This window comes from Antrostomus carolinensis, unplaced genomic scaffold (genome assembly GCF_000700745.2).
Source record: "Antrostomus carolinensis isolate BGI_N321 unplaced genomic scaffold, ASM70074v2 scaffold4144, whole genome shotgun sequence".
Lineage (NCBI taxonomy): Eukaryota > Metazoa > Chordata > Aves > Caprimulgiformes > Caprimulgidae > Antrostomus > Antrostomus carolinensis.
In genome coordinates this window covers 54,788-73,561 of record NW_010312672.1, presented here as the reverse complement: position 1 = coordinate 73,561, position 18,774 = coordinate 54,788, and the positions used below count along the sequence as shown (strand labels likewise).

The 18,774-nt window shown below is 39.9% G+C and overlaps 1 protein-coding gene across 1 annotated transcript in view; it reads right to left on the bottom strand.

Annotated features, from left to right (window-relative positions):
* Positions 1 to 753: 753 nt before the first annotated feature.
* CALCR (calcitonin receptor) overlaps positions 754 to 18,774 on the bottom strand; it is a 70,493-nt gene continuing 52,472 nt past the window's right edge. The window contains exons 8-12 of the mRNA XM_010167062.1: positions 17,892 to 17,952; positions 17,723 to 17,789; positions 14,366 to 14,584; positions 7,574 to 7,615; positions 754 to 975 (exon numbers count right to left, since the gene is read on the bottom strand). Of these exons, the coding sequence (XP_010165364.1) occupies positions 754 to 975; positions 7,574 to 7,615; positions 14,366 to 14,584; positions 17,723 to 17,789; positions 17,892 to 17,952 (611 nt within the window). The remainder of the gene's footprint in view (positions 976 to 7,573; positions 7,616 to 14,365; positions 14,585 to 17,722; positions 17,790 to 17,891; positions 17,953 to 18,774) is intronic.

Here is an 18,774-nt window from a genome sequence, read left to right as displayed (position 1 = left end):
GGTGACAATTCTTCCTATAAATAAATATTCTTGACTACCAGTTAAGAAAAACTATTTTGAGATGCCTTTAGGACCTGTGTGAAGCAGCCTAAAGAACCAGTCTGTTTTTCTGAGGGTGTTGTGATCTTGATATGCAATGACTATTTTACCTTCATTGTTTTATGCACTTGCTAATGGGATAGTAATATTTTGGGGTATCCTTTGGGGATGGTAAGATTTGGGGCTATCCTTTGGAGAGAATCAAGATGTGAATACTTTGGAGTGACTCTTTTTCTGTTCATCTGTTTGATTTGTCTTGCAATGCACAAAATTTTTTAAGAATTCATCAAGCCCATTAAAAGGGGAAAAGTAAAGGACTCCAAGTCAGTTACATCTTGTGAAAGTTGATAATTTAAAAACTAGTGTTAAGGAAAAGTAATGAAAGTAAAAATTGATGAAAATTTCTAATTGCCAGGTATTGGTTCTTTCTTTCCTGTTTACTATGGGCTATCTGGCACTGTTACTATTGTCAGATGGTCACTTCATACAACTGGTACCAGGAGATGTGGAGATGACATAGCCTGGTGGGCAGGTCTGCATCAGACTCCTTCTACACCACCACTGTCAGAAGCTGATGCGGTTTGAATATGATGTGTCTGTTCACCTGGTCTTGCCCTCTCCCACAGAGGCTTGGATTTCCCTTCTCCCAATCTTCTCCCAACTTTGTTCACAAGCAGAATGTGAAATGATATGTTTGCAATGGCTGGTGCTGAGCTAGGCAGATGTCTCTCCAGGTTTTAATGCAACAAGTTCAGAGTCCTCTACATATCTTCCATTTAATTGTTCATTGTTGGAATCATGATGGAACAGGTAAACAGGGACCTCTGTGATTGATGTTGCAGTGTAGGAGGTAGATCGTGTGGAACAGTGCTCTCGGCGCCTTTGGCCCCACTGGGTTTTGTACTGTGTCCATTGTCTCTTCAATGCTCCTTGCACCTGTTTAAGAAACACATAGTTAAGGTGAGGCATAATCTAAACCTCTACGATTGTAGCAATTTTTTAATTTGCTACAGGAAATTAGAAAAAAAAAGAAAAGAAAAAAAAAAAGAAAAAGCTCCAGGTCTAATTCCATCAGGTTCAGTCTGCCCCTCTCCTCCCCTTTGCTCCCAGCTCCAGGAGCAGAAGCAGCTACTCATGTCTTGGCCTTAGCTCCCTCCCTGCCAACCCAATGGCAGCAATTAGAGTTTCTGCAGTTGTTGCTCCTTACAAAGAGTGGGTATGGGTCAGCTGTTCCCATTAGAGGTAAATGTGGAAAAGATTGCTGCACAGGAACATAGTAGAAGAGGCAGAAGAGGGAAGAGGAAGGAGGGATGGGGATTAAATGATCCTGTAGCTGGATCCTTGCCCTGGCACGGCTAATTGTGATCCCTGAAGAAGTTTAACCTTGAGTGAAACTGGCGATGAATGGCAAAGCGTAAGTACACTTCAAGAACTTGCCAGGGCTAATTTTGTAGAGTTGGAGAGGATTAGTACAGATAAGCAGCAGTTTTGTTCTGGTAATTTAAGAACAGGTTCTGTGCTGACAAAAAATAGCATTGGTCATAGTTCTCTGCATAGCAGAGAATTTCAACCTTTGGACACTCATCATCTAGGAATAAAATATTTTATTCAACATTTACATTAAGTGATATTATATATGGCACTAGGGTATCACTTAAACTACTGGGTCCTGCCAGGGAATACGAAGCCCTTCTCCAGCTGCACGTTCAGGCGTGCTGGCACTCCAGCCAGCAAAATGTGAGAATAGGAGGAGTTTGCCATAATAATCTGCTGTAAATGACCACCCCTCCAGAGCAAGGCAGGCACAGGTGAGGGAGGCACTGTGATGACAGAAGTGTCCTGGAGTGTCCCAGAGTTTCCATGCTGATGCTGAGGTGGATGTTGTATGTCATTTTAGCTCAGGGAGTAGTCTCAAGTCCCTCTCTAGGCTCTGTGCAGAACAGTATCTGTGATTCATGTAGATGAATCTAAATGACTTTAGTATTTCCCAAGTCTCCACAGTTCTAATCACTCTATTAATATGTATATAGTAACATGTTATCTACTAACCACCGACAGCTGCCTGCAAGAAAGTTTTCTTGTTTCATGTCAAATAAGGACAAGGCTTCGTAAGGAATTGCTATGAATCTGAGATGCTTACTGAGAGTACAGCAGGACTACAGAACATGCCAAGAATGGATATTTCAATTGTTTTGGCTTTTTATTTTTAATCCAAGACACAAGCCAAGTTATGAGGACTGATGCTATAAAACTTTATTCGTGCAAGTAGTTGCACTGACTTTGGTATGACTACTTTCTTGAGTAAACAAATGTTTGCTGGACTCACTCTTTAAAACTAACTGAAAAAGATATCCATGCCCAGTTTCCAATAGTAGGTCTTTTTTGTTATTGTTTAGCTCAAGACAAAGTAGATAAGAGTTCTTTTCACCTGGAGAAATGTATTCCTATTCACCTTCTCTTAACATATAAAGGAAAAACAAATGGCTGTGTAAGTTAATTAGATAACAAGCATGGAAAAGGCATATGGTTACAACAGTACTTTAATTACTGGGGCTAAGAGCAAAGTTTGCTATGCCAATACTGAGATTTAAAGTTAAATAAAGTTAAATGCATGCAGGGATGTTTCATATTGCACCATCGCCAAATTTTGTTAGTGAGAAAGAATTACTGCATAAAAGTAATGCAATTGTAGCACATGATATGGAAATATTACACATGAGGTAAACCCTGTAAAGATTTTAGTCACTTTAAAACTGCCTTTTGATGTTACAGGGCTCTGTATGAACACCTACTTTACCTTAGTCACTCTAGAAATTATAGGGAGGGACTGGAAGAAGAAATCTTCAGAAAGATTAAGTCAGAAACTTTCTCCACTATCACTCTGGGGCAGTGGCTCCTGTAACCCATGGCCTGACACAATGAGGATAATGTAGAAATCTTGGGGGTGTATAGCAGTTCTGCCCACCCACAGCCACTGTGGTCATTAGTGGCTCTCGCCACTGTGCACCTCTGGCCATCACCTCTGCCCCTAAGTGTTGAGCGCACTTGCATTTCACAGCAGTTCATCCATTCAAGACTAACCTCAGAGTCTTCAGCGAAGGTCGCAAGAGCAGGTTCTTACAGCCTCCATGTTGCTCTCCCAGCCCCTCTTCCCCTTCCCCCTGCACAGACCCCAAGGCTTTGATCGGTCTTGCATGGGGAGAAGAGCTGCTGTGAAGGTGACAAGCTCTTGCTGAGCCGCAAACAGATAATGGATAGTAAAAGCTGCTGCCCTTGAGTAAAACAATGTGTTAATCTAGATATCTGTCATGATTCCAAGGATCTCAGATGACCATAATTCAGTGCCAACTAAAACTGTTCACGCATGGATTTTAAATGTGTAAGCAGCATTACTGAAAATCACATGCACAGCCGTAACATATTAATAACCAAAGAGGCTCCTGGGGACCGGGCGGGGCAGGGTGATACCTGCCATGCTTTCCACTGTGATAGCAGATGGAAGAAAGTCTAAAGAAACAAAGAGCTTGAGTTTATTTACTCTGCTCTTTAGGACTTAAAAGGTTTTTCTGTTCTCTATTAGCCATTCATGCCTCTTTGGCACACAAGATACATGGCTGCTTTTTTTTCCAAACAGACTTTCCATTTTGTTGGCCAGCCCTGCAGTCTAGAAGGAGTCTCAGGCCTGGAAATATGGTCTGGTGAGCAGACTATTGCAGAGACCTTGTATCATCTGTACAACACTGTTGTTGTTGGACAGAGAAACCACAGTGCTGCTGGACACAGATTTTATATGAAAATGCACAAGACGATCTGTCATTTTAAAAGTCCAAAACAAATCCATTGTTTATGTGTTCCTCCACATGAATGCAGGTATCAGTACAGTTTCTCACTATTACTTTCACATTTTTTTTTATATAGATGGGCTCATGGAACTAAAGTGAGGTTGGTGAGGTAGTAGGTGATGAATGCAATATAAAACACTGTCAAGTGGTACTGAGTTTAGCATTGTTTGGCCTGGCTGAACTTCATGTATTTCAGCCTTGAAGTTAAATATTCCAGTAGGAAAAAGTAAATCCCAGAGTATCCAGGCTCCTGTGGTACTAAAATTAATCTTCTTGCCCCACACTGAATTTTCTCATGAGAAATAATTTTGACCTCTGTGTCAGTAGAGGTATAAAGCTGCTTGGAAACAATCTCCTACCATGACTGAAGACCAGACTGTGGCTTTGGTCTATGTCATACTGCACAAAGAAATACTGGGGGAACTTATCTCAGCTTAGTTCTCTTGGGCAGCCAAACTCAGACCATCACTCCCTTTGGAAGGACCAAATGCCATCTTGGCGTTAGTCTGTTGCTGCTCCTCTACAGGTTTTGTGCCTTATATATCTACACCTTGTGTAACTGCAGGAGTAAATGGGACTTGGAGGAAAGGGGTCATAATCCTTTCATCCTTGCTTCTGGCACAGCCCAGCACAGCTACTGTAGTACATAAACTTGCTTGATGTTTATTGGAATTGTGCTGATGCAAGTAGCACCAAACTGTCTTGAGTCTGTATTAGAGAGGTGTCATCTTTAACTCTCTGCCCACCTTAATGGGAAATTCTAAAAAATCTTCCCTTATTGTCCAGTAAATAAAATTTCCTATAAGAAAAAAATGAGGGGATTTATCAGCATCTCTGACATTGATCAGGTTAGACAGTCTGCAAGTTTGAAGCAGACGATACCACCATTTTGAAAATGGGTGTAAAAAATCACTCTTAACATGTCTGGGAAGCCTGAATCCCCACAGCTGTTTATTCTTACTGCTTGACACTGATGAATGTTTCTGATCAGCCACTTCACCAAGGAGCCATTAATCCTACTTGCAGTCTGGAGCTACCGGGAGGTAGTTACGACATCCATGTGATTACTTATGGAAGAAAAAGAGTACCAAACTGGAAGCCACATTTCGACATCAGATTCATTTTTATCTCATTTTGGGCAACATCCTTTCCAAATATGTCCCCTTAGTGAGGGCTCACTGACAATTCAAGCATCAAAAGTAGATATTCAGGTAAGAGCCTCTCACAAGGAAGAAGTCTTTTTACTGTGGGCTGCCAGATGTGTCAAAAAGGCTTTCAGAGGTGTCTAGGGGTTCAGTGACTACTGCTATTATTCAGGATTTGGATGTAAACTGTGAATCTTCAGAACATGTAAGGAATGACTGGCTGATATTACCGCTTCCTAACAGCAGTTCAGTCAATGCAGGAGTCCATGAAGTGCAGCAGGTCTCCGAGGTTGGACATCTGAATGTCATGTATGAATATGGTGTATTTTCTTAATGCAAATATATTTATTCTGAATTCTAAATTAAATGCAATACAATACTTAATGAACAAAAAGAGCTGTGTATTTATTTTAGATGCATTTTCATTCCTGGAATGTGGCTTTCAGTTTTTTGCCTTTCACACTACAGGTTAGTTCATATGACAGGTAAACTCATTCATACCCTGCAATCTAATTTTGAATTAAATTATACTTATGGTCTTCCATGATGTTGGTAAGCAGACACTCCAGGTATATTCATTATTGTGTAACTTGAAAATTGTATTCCTGGAGTTGTAAAAGCGGATATGCTTTTGGACATTGTGGCATGGCCAAAAGTTCTTTGGAATTAGAGCTATCTGAAGAAATGTATCTAAGAAATAAACAGCCTTTATGTTTTCAGTGCATTTTCTTGTTGCCTTTCCTCCTTTTTAGCATTGCTAAAGCTTTTAATCTAGGCACAAATCCATACGTTCTGTTAGAGTTGGAGAATTACAGAGTAATTGACCTTTTACACTAAAGCTATAAAAAATTAAGAAAATTTGTTTTGCAAAATCTAATCTGAAAAATTGTAAGGTGATGCTGGGGAGAATGAAGAAGGAAGAAAGCAATGTCTAAGACCAGGATTTTGGGGTAACACACTGTTTGGAGGCAAGTGAGGACACACTGGAGCACTGTGTGTATGTAGTGATGCAGTCATTGCTATGGGGTTTCAAAAACTGCCTGGCTGGTCTCTTCTTTCTCCACACCACGTCCCCCTACCAGGGAGAATCAGAAGTCTTTCTGTGTTTCCAGGGCATGGAGATTGGACTGTGACAGAGAGTGATGACAGTAAGGGAGAAGGAGAAAGGTGGTAGCAGCCTGCAGATGCTGGGGACAGAAACGTGATAAGAAAAGAGTTGTAAGTCTCTCCAACTTTGTTTAATCGGACCCATGAAAGCATGATCTTCTGCAGCATGATCTTTACAGCTATTGTTTCATGTTAGGTTCTGGTGTCATTAACTGCTTACATTTAGCCATTCTCTTTTATTCTCCTAAGAAGCCATGTTACAGAATTACAGCGGGGAGTCCTCTAATCTTTCTACCATTGCATCTCTCCGTACATTCATACAGCAAGCCAGCCACAAGCAAATGTACAGCAATGTCAACAAGCAGTGGCAGAATTTAATGCTCTCTGCCATCCCAGACATTAGTAAACCAGCCAGTAGCACCTTATCAATAAGATAATTTGCTTCAAGTTGCTATCAAAATATCAGTGTGGTCACATAATTACTAGGAAATTGCTACTTTCTAATAATATACAGGGATAAACAGGAGCATGAATATCTCTTTTGGGTTAGCATCACAAAGCTTGCTCTGTATCTAATTCATCTGCTCTGGATTAAAAATTAACTTTTTAAAAGACTTTCTAGCTTTTCTAAGACGTGGTGTTTTATTTCACTATAGTTGGATGCTCCTGATGTGTTGGAAAAGCATTTTTCTGCTAACCATCTTTGGAAAATAGCTTTTTTCTTTAGGAATTTAAATGGTTCTTGACATATTTTGACCATCTATTTTTTGGTTAAAAAAAAAACAACTAGTGAGGTGAACCTAAAACCAGCTGTAGGTATATAAAATATTGATCCAGTTCTAAGAGAATAGGAGATATCTTTGCCTCAAGGGTTTTTTCATTTTTTTTTCTCAATTACTATGTGAGAAACACTGACCTTAAAAAGGCCAACACTAATCCTCAAAGGAGTCAAAGCAATCACACTCCTCCAGGCTCCTCTGCTCTGACAGTGCTACTGGGGATGGCATCTGCCACGGCTCTAGGGCTGAATGAAGCACATAGCTCTCTAGGATAGACCCCTGAAGATCCCCACTGCTTCTTACAGGGCACTGTGGTCCTTCCCACTATTCCAGGGGAGGAAGAGAAGCAGAGCATTCTTCTCCTTTACTTAGACCTCTGTCTCAAAATTGTATGTGGTAGGGGGAGAGTCTCATGCCTGCACCTCATTTGGTGACATCTGCTTTTTAATGGTAACACTCCTGATTCATCTGCTCAGAGATATTCAAGATGCGCTCTGCACAGAGCTTTCAAAAATGCACACTGCTACTTGTATACAGAGAGTAAAAAGTGACTTTGTGTGTTTACAAAGTTTGTAGTGTGACATGCTTCATTTCTGCATTAATGAAGAATGAAGTGACTATTTTCCATGTTCTGTTCATTTGCTGTATTTCACATGCTTACCTCACCATTGAAGAAGCAGAATATAGTTGCCACAAGTAAGCCCTAAGAGAAAGGAGAAGAAAAGAATTTAGAGATCAGAATATATAATTTTTTTTGGCATTGTTGGAGATTTGGACTTGATGGATACAAGATAAAAATATTAGCCCACTTCCATTGCATCACAGACACTTGACCTAACTTCACTCTCTTTCAGCGTTATGTTATTACACTGATTTTTGTCTTTTCAACATGTTTTACCATTTTCTCCTATATTACCAGCATTTATACATTTTCTACTTCAGCTATGAAGTTATTTTTCTACAAGAGGCTCAGAGAAGGAAAATTAAATGGTATGTAAGGTAGACAGACATTTTGTTTACAGTGGACTACCACACTGCCACTGACTTTGCTGAAGAGATGGCAGAGGAATTGTGTCCTACACACTGCCATCCATTTGCCAGCGTCCAGTTACCCAGACAGAAGTGTCAGCCAAGGAGAATCCAACTGTCCCAGGAAAGCTTTTAATTTAATTGTATGTCAGGATAAATGAACTTCTATGTGCAGCATCATGATGGATGGAGAGGATGTGAAAAGAGGTATAAGTGGTCAGAAAAAGGAAAAAAAAAATCACAACAGGCGAGTTAGAAGGTTAAGGGGGTAGAAAAAAAAGAAGAGAAACTGCAGTTCATAGCTTGGTCCTAAATGTCTTAAAATTAATTTAATTATTGCCACAGTTGTTCAGATAATATTTTACTACTGCTACAAGATTAAAGAGGGCCAAGGCAGGAATATAAGGTGAGCAAGTGTGAAATTAATGAGAGAAAACTCTCACACACAGAGCCTACCATTCAGAGTCATGTAGTTACACTGGTCCATGTTCTAAACTGCACTCGCTCTTATTAAAAAAGCATTACATAGCATCACTGGGAACCAAATGCCTTCATTTTAAATTACTTAATGTGGTTGTTATAAACTAAATATATGACAGTTTGTGAAATTGAGGGGAAAACTGCAATAAAATAGCTTATGTTTCCAAGGGCTGCTTTGAAGAGCTTTACAGTTGTATCTTTTTTATAAACCCTTATTTAACTGATTACCAGTGAAATTGTAGCTAATGCTCTGTAAAATGTCTTGGACTCTCAAGTGTATATTTTGGTCCACACATGTAGGGTAAGCAATAACTGTTTTAACAAAATGCTTATGTATTAGGGACACACAGGCTGGTTTGAAAAGGTGCTGACCATCTGAATTTTGGAAACTATTTTATTCCAATAAATTTTCTCTAATGCACAATTTTACATGACTTAAAATATGAACACATAAAAGCATGTGTGAGGAGGAGGAAGGCTAGTGAGAAAAAGAAAGGTTTTTTGTGTTTTGGAAAAACAGTGAGTATTCTCAAAAAACCTCAAATCCCAGTATACAACATGCACTGCACAATAGTTTGTCCATAAGCTCTGGTTTGAGAATCACCACAAAGTAAATCAAACCCTTATGCTCCTAAAGCAGTATTTGATCAGACCACAGATTCCTAAATAAAAAATTTATGCAAGGGGAGCAAATGTGTCACTTCCTAGTGCCCTATACTGATTATTCTCCCGCGCTGTGTGTGCTATGTTACTTTGCACAGTCTTGCAAAAACATCCACTATTGAACTGCACAGTACCTGGTTGCAGCAGGGGTCTTGCTATTTTGTTAAAGTGTGTTTTTATTAACAGCAGTCAGCCACAATGGCAAATGAGATGGATCTTGATGTCCTCTGTGAGTAGAGGTGCTCAGTGGACAGTCCATGTGAGGCATGGCAGATACGAAAGACAGCAAGAGGAAACAAAGAAGCAGAGAATTTTTTCTAAGCCTGTTCTTCAGTGAAAGTGTTCAGGGGGAATTTGGGAACTGCAGTTCAGCTAAAGGCAGATATTGAACCTGAACTATTGAAGTGAAGCCATTTTCGATTTCCATTCCTGTATGGTACTTGAATTCCTCTGCAAAATCCTGTAATCGCTCTTCTGTTGGAGAGTGTAGTTCCCTTAATTAGTGCTTTCTCCAGACAACTTCTGACAGAAAGAGGAAGCTGTGGTGATGCCTCATACCCCTTCAGTTGCTCTTCTGGTCTGGAGTGAGCTGAGAGCAGATTTGTCTCCTTGTTATTTTGAGACCATGGATGTTGTACGTCTTCTAGCTGATAAAATTATTTTCTCTAGTTTGTCCCATATAGGTCTCATTGCTCTTCTTCCAACAGCAATGGCTCTCTGGGCTCTGTCATCTATATTTCTATTATTTCTATTTCTATTATTTCTATTTCTATTTTTATTTCTTCTATTTCATACATAAAGTTTTGCCCATAGTTCAGGGTATTGTTACCTTCATCTGTAAAGCTACAGAGAGAGATACCAGTAGCAGACACCAGCTTTGTCTCCTCGGAGTCAGGAGGGCTTGGGGTGATGGTAATTTTACAGTGGATCTACTAAAACATGTGACAGACTGGAAGTAGGTTAATTACTTCATGTTAAGGCCCACACGTTAATTCTCATATCTCTTTGACACACATTTTCCATATTCTCTCTGACTCCTGCTGATTTTTGCTCAGGGTGCAATTCTTGTTGAGGTTGAGACCTCTAGGTCAATTGTATCTCTCTGCCACTATGTGGAGTTGTTAAACTGACCTGTGATATATTGTGTGCTGACAGCAGGATAATATTGGCTGTCGTATTGAAGGCAGAGATGAAGAATACATTTATTTTGAGATTAAGGCCTTTAATGACTGCTTCTGAAATTCTTTATTTCTGGAACCATGTGAAGATCAGATGAATGTGACTTTTGGTTGAATCATGCCTTAGCGATTGTCCAGAGTCAGCAGCTCTCAGACCTTCATGTACATTATTGACACCGTGGTGGGTTTTCCCCTGTGTTGGGTGTTCCCCTATATTGGTCCATGGACATTCTTTGCTTGACAGGTATTTACTTTGTAACTCACTCTCCTAGAGGACATGAGTGTCTTCAAGACAAGTTCCAGTAATTTGCTCAGGTTAAAAAGAAACACCAAAAAAATACCTATGCAGATACTACAAATTTACATGAGTTTCTGATACCTCCATTGTTTTTCTTCTAGATTATGTCTCCATAAAACCAATAAAGCATATATTTCTGTTATTTATTACCATGTCCATGTCCTTAGTCTCTGCCCTAATTACACACTGTGTTGCCATTTAGGCTTTAGTGGAGTGTTATATTCATTATTGATGGTGCATGTAATTGTACAGATGGCCAAAATATAAAAAAATCAGTTTCTGAGTCTCTGTGCGGGCTTTGATCCATGCCCATTCACGTCTCACTTCAGGATCTGAAAGTCATTCATTGAAGTGCTTCCCATTCCTCTCTCACATTTCAGCAAAGATAAAGAGCTTTTAGAAAACAATACTGTGTTCCTCATCATCTTAATTCACAGCACATTCACACAGCATCTCTGAGGTAAACAACTGCATTATAAATAATTCATTTATGTTAGGTTAAAAAAATAAGCAAAGCAAAGAATGTCTCTGTGTAGTTCCTGCTGCTACTGAGGTGGGAGATTGTCACAAGAGGATTGAAGATAGCAGTTCATCTGCTGCAAAATGAAGGAGACATCTCATCAGCCAAAGCTCACACCTTGCTTCTTCTCTGAATTTTTCATACAAAAATGGTGCTTTATCTAGCTTTCAAAAAACCCATTTTTCCCAATTTTTATTGGCTCAATAGAAAGTTTTGAAATTACTAATAATGCAAATAAAAAAAAGGAATAGAAAATTAAAAAAACCCCACTTTTGTTGTCAAAAGCTGTCCTATGTCCTTAACTTTGCATAGAAGGAGAAAATGTTTCTGTTTGTTTTGACATCACAGAGGATATTTATTTCCCTTTAAACAGATAAATAGATGGAATTAATATATTCTAAAATGCATTGAAATATCTTACTATTTTTAAGAGGCTACTTTTAAACAGGTTACTTTTGTTCTGCATAAAGCTGCAGACAGCTAAGTTACAACCTGGAAGCAGGATGGATATATATGTGACCCAAACCCATGCCTAAAAATTACAAAATGACCTTTACACTAAGGTGGTCCCTGTGAGTTGGATCTTCCTGCAGGCAGGATGAGTGCTGCAGTCCTGAGGGCGCTGCTTGGAAACTGCCGCGTGACACAGAAGTAATCTTACTTGAGGAACAAGAAAATTTTTTATTATTCTCCATTTAATAGAAAAAACCTTTATATTTGCTAATAAAAAACAAGGCCCTTATGTTGAATTGCATTTTGATTTTTCATTAGAGGCAGACTTGCATGTTTAGGGCCACAGTCAGCAAGGTATTGAGAAGAGTAACTTGAAGTGCTTGCATATTGCTGTTGATTCAGGGGCTATTTCTTCCCTGCACCAGATGAGAGTACTGCAAAAAGAGCAGGACAATTCAAAACCAGACTGGCTTCTGTTATTCAAAATTTACTTCAGCAGAAGAAACCTAGCACGTAGCATCTCAATGTGTTGTTTTTCAACTGGGAAAACTGTTCTCTGAAAGAAATACCATCACAGTTTCTTGTGGGAACAAATTCTTTCTCATTCATCATCTTTAATCCTCTGATTCTGACTTTTACAATAGACTGCAATGCTTGTTTGCACCATTTCTGTGTACATGGATGATGTAACTAATAGATCAAACCATTGTGCTCACTTAAAGCAGTGACATGCTGTTGAAAAATTGTCTCTCTTTCTGTTCTAGAAAAGGCACTAAAAATTAATCGTTTAACAAGTGCAGAAATGTATTATAAAAAAATCATAATCGCACCCACGATGCCTGCTTCTATATGATTGACATGCTACAGGATGCAAAAACTAAGACTGCTGCTAATTTCTGGAGAGGCAGACTGTGCTGCAGTTTATGAGAACACAACAGCTAGTGGAGAAATATAACCATTACACAAGCTAATACAGTATCTGCTAATTACACAATCAGTCCTAGAAGAAAATGAGCACCAGAGGAGTGCTTATACAGCTCGCTGTCTTAAATATGCATACAAGAAATGTCTGGGAAAGGATTAAGAAAGTTTATTTTAGAATACAATTAAAACTGTGCCCTAAGTAGAAAATAGAGTGTCACAGTTGGCGGCAGTGAGCAGGACAACTGCACAGTCCTCCCAAAAGGCCAAATTTTATGTACTGGTGGGAAGCACGCCAAGACGATATTGCAGAGGTGTCAAGAGTTCTTCTGTGAGGTCTCTGTTGCTGCCCTGGCTGGGGGACAGCTCTGGGTGGGCTGTCACCTCTCAGCATGCCCGGCGGCTCTCTCTGGGCACAGCAGCATTGGGGCAAGGGCAGCCCCCACCATGTCCCCACATCGGTGTCCCCAGCACTGTCCCAACTGCTGAAAGAGGACAAAATGTACTGGCAGGGGGCGATCAGGGTCAACACCTCATGGAGAGACACCCATTCCCAATGACTGGGACAAAAATAGAAGGAACCCAGTGGACATGAAACTTTGCCTCCTTGAATCCCTCCCTCATCTAATCCCATCCATTGGTACAACAGTTTCACAACACTTTGATTTTTTTTCTCGTCGCCTTTTTACCGCAGTTTGGTGACTTCCTATATAATAATTATCATAATTAGAATTGTTAATTAACATAATTAACATTCTTTTTGCAATTCTCAAAAAACTTCACATGATTTAGAGTATATTTTAAGAGTAAAATTATTATTGTAACATTCTATCTTAACCTAACTTGCTAAAACTGTAAGCAACTTGTCTCTAGAGAACTTATTTGGAGATATTCCTTTATAGCCCTTGAGACTGAAAAAGTGACAATACAGGTAACAACAGAAGAAATAGATGCTCATTCCCTTTAAGCAGAACTGTAATATAAGATGGCACACATTGCAAAAATAGATCTATAACTTCAGTTATTCTATGCACACAGTAGCATGCACACACAACAGTTTTAAAGGGTTAAGGGCGATAAGCAGAAAATATAAGCTAAAATGATAGGATATATATATTTTTGGTAGCATTATTTACCATTTCATTTAAGGAATAAAGCACCACTGACTTTTTTTTTAGCTGTTTTCTTACTACAACAATAAAATAATTTCTGCATTTAGCTTCTGCATGAAAGGAAACAAGAAGTGGGTCACTGTACTCACCCATTTTGACCACTACACACAAATCCATTAAAAACCTGCCTTTCCTAGTCACTATATAGGACTGGATATATTACAGTCAGTAAATCAAGTAACCAAGCATTTAAAGTTACTTAAGTTTGTTTTCTTTTAAAAACAAAACCAACCAGACTTAACGTATTTTCAGTGTTTATAAAATCAAAAAGTCAGTGCTATATTTTAATTTAAACTGCCTAAAAATGGAATTTTAACTCCTAAATAAAGGCTCATTGTCTCACTCTTTTCTTCTGTGCAGTGGCACTCCCTCTGTACAACATTTTGCATGCACAGCTAATACTAACCTCACAGTACCAGTTTCAGTAAATTTGAGCACTTCAATAAAAATAATGCTTGAACATAACAGCCTCTGTATTCTGTTTTCTCTCCTTAGTTTAGAAATAGGGCCATATGATAATTTTTGCTACATTTTTTATTTTCCCTATCATGTGTTTGTTCTTTATGCAGTGATGTTACTTGTGCCAAAGCAGAAAATCCAATAAAGTGAAAGTGGTTGGAAAAGAACTGCAAAAGCATGGTCACACTCAGTTTCAGGGCAAAACAACTCCCAACCACACCTTTGGCTAAATTAATGGCACGCACCTCACCCAAGCTGAAGTTGCTACTATATAACATACCTGATAATGCATTAATATATGCATGATGTAATCATATATTTCTCCAGCAAGTCTGTTTTCTGGTCTCCAGGGAATAATAACAAACTGAATTCCTAGTAGGGGCACCAGGATTAAAGTGGCCCTGACAGCTTTCATATACATGTTGGACTCAGCACGGTGGGTATCTCTTAGCTTTGTCACCAGAACTCGGACAATGTTAAGCAAAAAGAAAAAATTGACCTGCAAAAACAAAGCAATTATAGGTGAAGGCATTCAAATTAAACAGACATTCAAAATAAAAATACAGAACACATAAAGGGCAGTAAAATGCAACTTTCTAGCCCTATCGCAGCTCATAATGGGCAGCTTCTTGGGAGTCAGGTCTTAGAAAGTGCCTTGAATGTCTTCAGAAAAGAGATGTTAAGCTGCTCTACATGCTTCCTTCCCTTAGGAAGCCTGCATGGATGTTTCAGGCAGGCAGGGATCAGTTCTAGGAAGCATTGGCTTTTTTGACACTGATGTGGGCGGTCAAATTTAGGATTTCCAGGGAACAATCAGTCTAATTTTGATGTCTAAAGTTTAAATGGGATGGATGAATTGTCCCCTGGGAGTAACCATTTCTCTCTTCAGAGTCTGAAGGTCACCTAGGTATCTTGCTTTAGTCTGCACTGAAGATGTCTGCAGCTAGGAGTGACAAACCCCAGCACATCCCTTGGTGTATGGGACCTATAGGGGCACACGATTACTCTGAGCAACATGTTCCAGCTTACATGGGCCAATACTTCAGGCTTGTGCATGAGCAGGGTGGCAAGGCTTCTCCTGAGAAAAAAGGTAGGCTACCCCTTGCCTCCACCAGACTGCATGAACCCACAGTTAAAAGCTAGCACATGCTGGCTCAGGGCAGGAACGCCAGACACTTCAGAAAGTTTTGTCCCTGACCCTTATGGTCAGCTACGCTGAGTAGCTCAGCATCTAATCTCAGTTATCTCTGGAAATCTGATTCTAGCTGTGGGTGCTCAGCATATGGAAACCTGCTCTTCACCCTGGCTTCACAGAGAGGGATGTGCTGAGAGCCGACAAAGGAACAGGGAAGGCAGATTCAGGTCGATAAGGAGCCCAGAAGGTATCCTGTGGACGTCCTAGGTACCACAGACCTTCTCTCTTTTCAGTGTACTCAGGTCACTCTTTTCCATTCTGTCACAATAATATCAGGCACCTATACTTCTGAACTTCAGAAGAATAATTTTTCAGATTATTTTTAAATTACATAGGTATTTTAACAACCCAAATTCCATAGATATATGAGAAATGAGTTGAATCTTTCAGAACAATAAAACATGAATCAGTAAGCTTTAGTAAAGTATTTAATCATGTCTTAACTACTGAGAGACCTTTCAACTGTTTTACATTTGTACTCTACTGGAAAAAAGGAACAATAAATGACTTCTGAGATCCCATTCAGCCTTAAATCTATACCTTTTTCTCCATCCTCCTCTGACTTCACTCAGCCTGCTTAACCTTCACTTTTAGAATTTCTGGAAGTAACAGTGAAAAGTAAAAAAAAGACTTAAAAAAGGTAAAAATCCTCAGCTCTTCCAAGTTAGTCTGTCACTATGAGATTTTTGTAGCAAATCATGCAGGACATTCTGTAGACACTGACATCTTCACAGGAAAAGTAAGACCAGAAATGGCATAAGCACAAGCCAGAAAATATAATGCCTTATTTTTTAAACAATTAAAAGATTGCTCCTTTTCCACCAAAACACAGTCCCTCCTTTTTCTTTGTGGCCAAGATGTACAGACTTGGAGCATGGTAACAAAAATAAAGGTTGAATTGCCTCTCCTAGAAGTTAGTTGGCAAAAGCAATCAACATTGAACCAGTAAACCCACAATAGATGTGATTTTATGGGAACAGCAGACTATCTATATGGCAAGGAGGAATAGGCTTCTTCATATTGCTGATGTCCAGGACTGCTTCTTAAGAAAGGCTAGAAAGATTTCTGGGTTTTCCAGCTGACCTGGTTTCAGCTGGGATAGAGCTAATTTTCTTCTTACTAACTAAAACAGTGCTGTGTTTTGGATTCAGCATGGGATTTAGTATAAGAACAATGTTGATAATATACTGATGTTTCTAGTTGTTGCTAAAAGACCAAGGACTTTTCACCTTCCCATGTTATGCTAGCGTGCACAAGAAGCTGGGAGTCAGAGCAATGAATCCAAATTGACCAGCAGGATATTCCATATCATACAATGTTGTGCTCAGGATATAGATGAGGGTTGGCTAGGAAACTCTCTCTCTTTTGTGGGATTGTGGTTTCAGGATTTTCTCTCCTCTAGGATTGCTACCTGGGAACAGGCCGGGCATTGGTCAGCAGGTCGTGAGCAATTCCATTGTGCATCACTCATTTTTATATTCTATTATTATTATAATCATTATTATAATTATTATTTTTAGTTTAATTTAATGTTATTACAATTACAATTATTAAATTGTTTTTATGTCAACTTAAGAGTCTCCTTACCGTTATTCCTCCAATTCTCTTCCCTATCCCCTGGGGTAGGGCAGGGTGAGCAAGTGGCTGTGTGGTGTTTGGCCACTGTCCAGGTTAAAACCGCAACATCAGCTATTAGATGAAGGGTTGTTTCTTTATTCAAAGGTGTTCCCAGTATTCACAACCCTACTGTTTGATCTCTGAGGTAATTACTGCAGGTATGTCCATACAGATGTTCGCAAGGAAGAGGCAGCTCAAAGGCTGATAGTGCATCTTGGTTGACACAATGAGGTGAGCTTGGGGCTTCGGTTGAATAAAGCCCTATCTGTACCTTTCAGGAAGGTCAGCGTTACTAGGCTGAACGGCACCACAGGCATATAACCTGCTATAAGCATACACATTGCCAAGCTGCACTTTGAATCTTGTCTTCCTACTCAGACAGCCCACTTGAGTCCCTTCCCTGGACTAGTTTAGCTCCCTACCTTTGGATCGTCCCTGTTCAGCGACCAGTAAAACTCGTGCTGCATGACCAGCTTGCACTCAGCTCACCCTCGCTAAGGCAGAGCTAAATGCCTCACTGATGTCACATAAATGCAGTACATTTGCCACAAATAAGTTAGGCTGGGAGAGAGTGACCACCTCGATTTTCAAAAGCAGTTAGTGATTCTGTTTGCCTCAAATCTGATTCTTTACTGGGAGGTCCTTTTACAGGACTTGTTTTTGAAAAGTATTGAGAACCTGTCCTTGTAACACTGAGTAGAGAAAACCTCTAGCTACGTCTGAGTTTTGATCAAAATACTTAAAGTACAGAAACTTCTATTCTATACAGGTTAGCAGCATTTCTACCATAAATACTAAACTGCTGATAGCAAACAGTACTCTTACCAATAAAGCTGCCATTACCGGTCCATGAACAATATAGAGCAAGTGTGTATCAACGCTCATCCAGCAGCTGCAGGAGAAACACACCATTGACATTTATTATTAACTCAAATAAAATATGTTACACAGTTAAATAATACTAAGTTCCTTCAAAAACAGACATGCTACTCACTTGTCATTGAAGTATTTGGCTCTTGCAACAGCATGAATAGATGCTGGCACTAAAGGGAACCCTGAAACAATTAAATTGATATATCAGTCTTGGTATTTTTTTAGCTTGAATTTCATGTATCACACACACTAATAACGTCTCTTGTACATAAAACACATGTATGTTTTCATCATCATCCATCACAGCTTTCAGGAAAGAACTGCAATCCCATTTCACTCAGGGCCCTGGCGTTAACTTGATGGTGAAATGCAAAAGGGAATAACGTTCAGGGTGGGCCAGAGGAGAAGCAAAGCCCACGGGCCATGCTCCTGGGGCCTCACAAGGCTGCTGCCAGGCTCCCCTGCACTGCTGCGGTTGGTGCAGGGAAGGGTGTGAGCAAGCAGTGTGGGAAGGAGGCAGGGATCAGCTGGTTCTCAGCACAGTATTCCCTCAGGAAACCAGGGACACTTGTTAAAACCATGTAATCACTGTTAAGCAAGAGAGGCACATTAACTTGCATGCCAGATTATGGAGCAATAAACAAGAGAGCAAGGAGTTGCTCTTCTGGAGTCTGCGGCAAGAGAAAAAGTTTGGACCTGGGAGGTTTTTCTGGGGATGGGGATCTGAGATATCTTCTGTAGGTTCCCAGCCTCTGTGCAGCCAAGCCCACCCCATGCAGTTTTATCTCAGCAGGGAGTGGAGCTGTGGATACCATAAATCCACAACTCCTGGTTTATCTGTGAAGCCTCAGGGGAGGCCACTGCTCTGACAGGGAGCTGATGGAAGTCAATTTGAACAGGCCACAGGCTTGGGAACATGTCATGCTTAGCAAACTGGAAGTCTTAAATTCTTATATCCAGCCTGGTATTAAGAGTGACAATCTGGTCCACTCCTGTCCATCTTC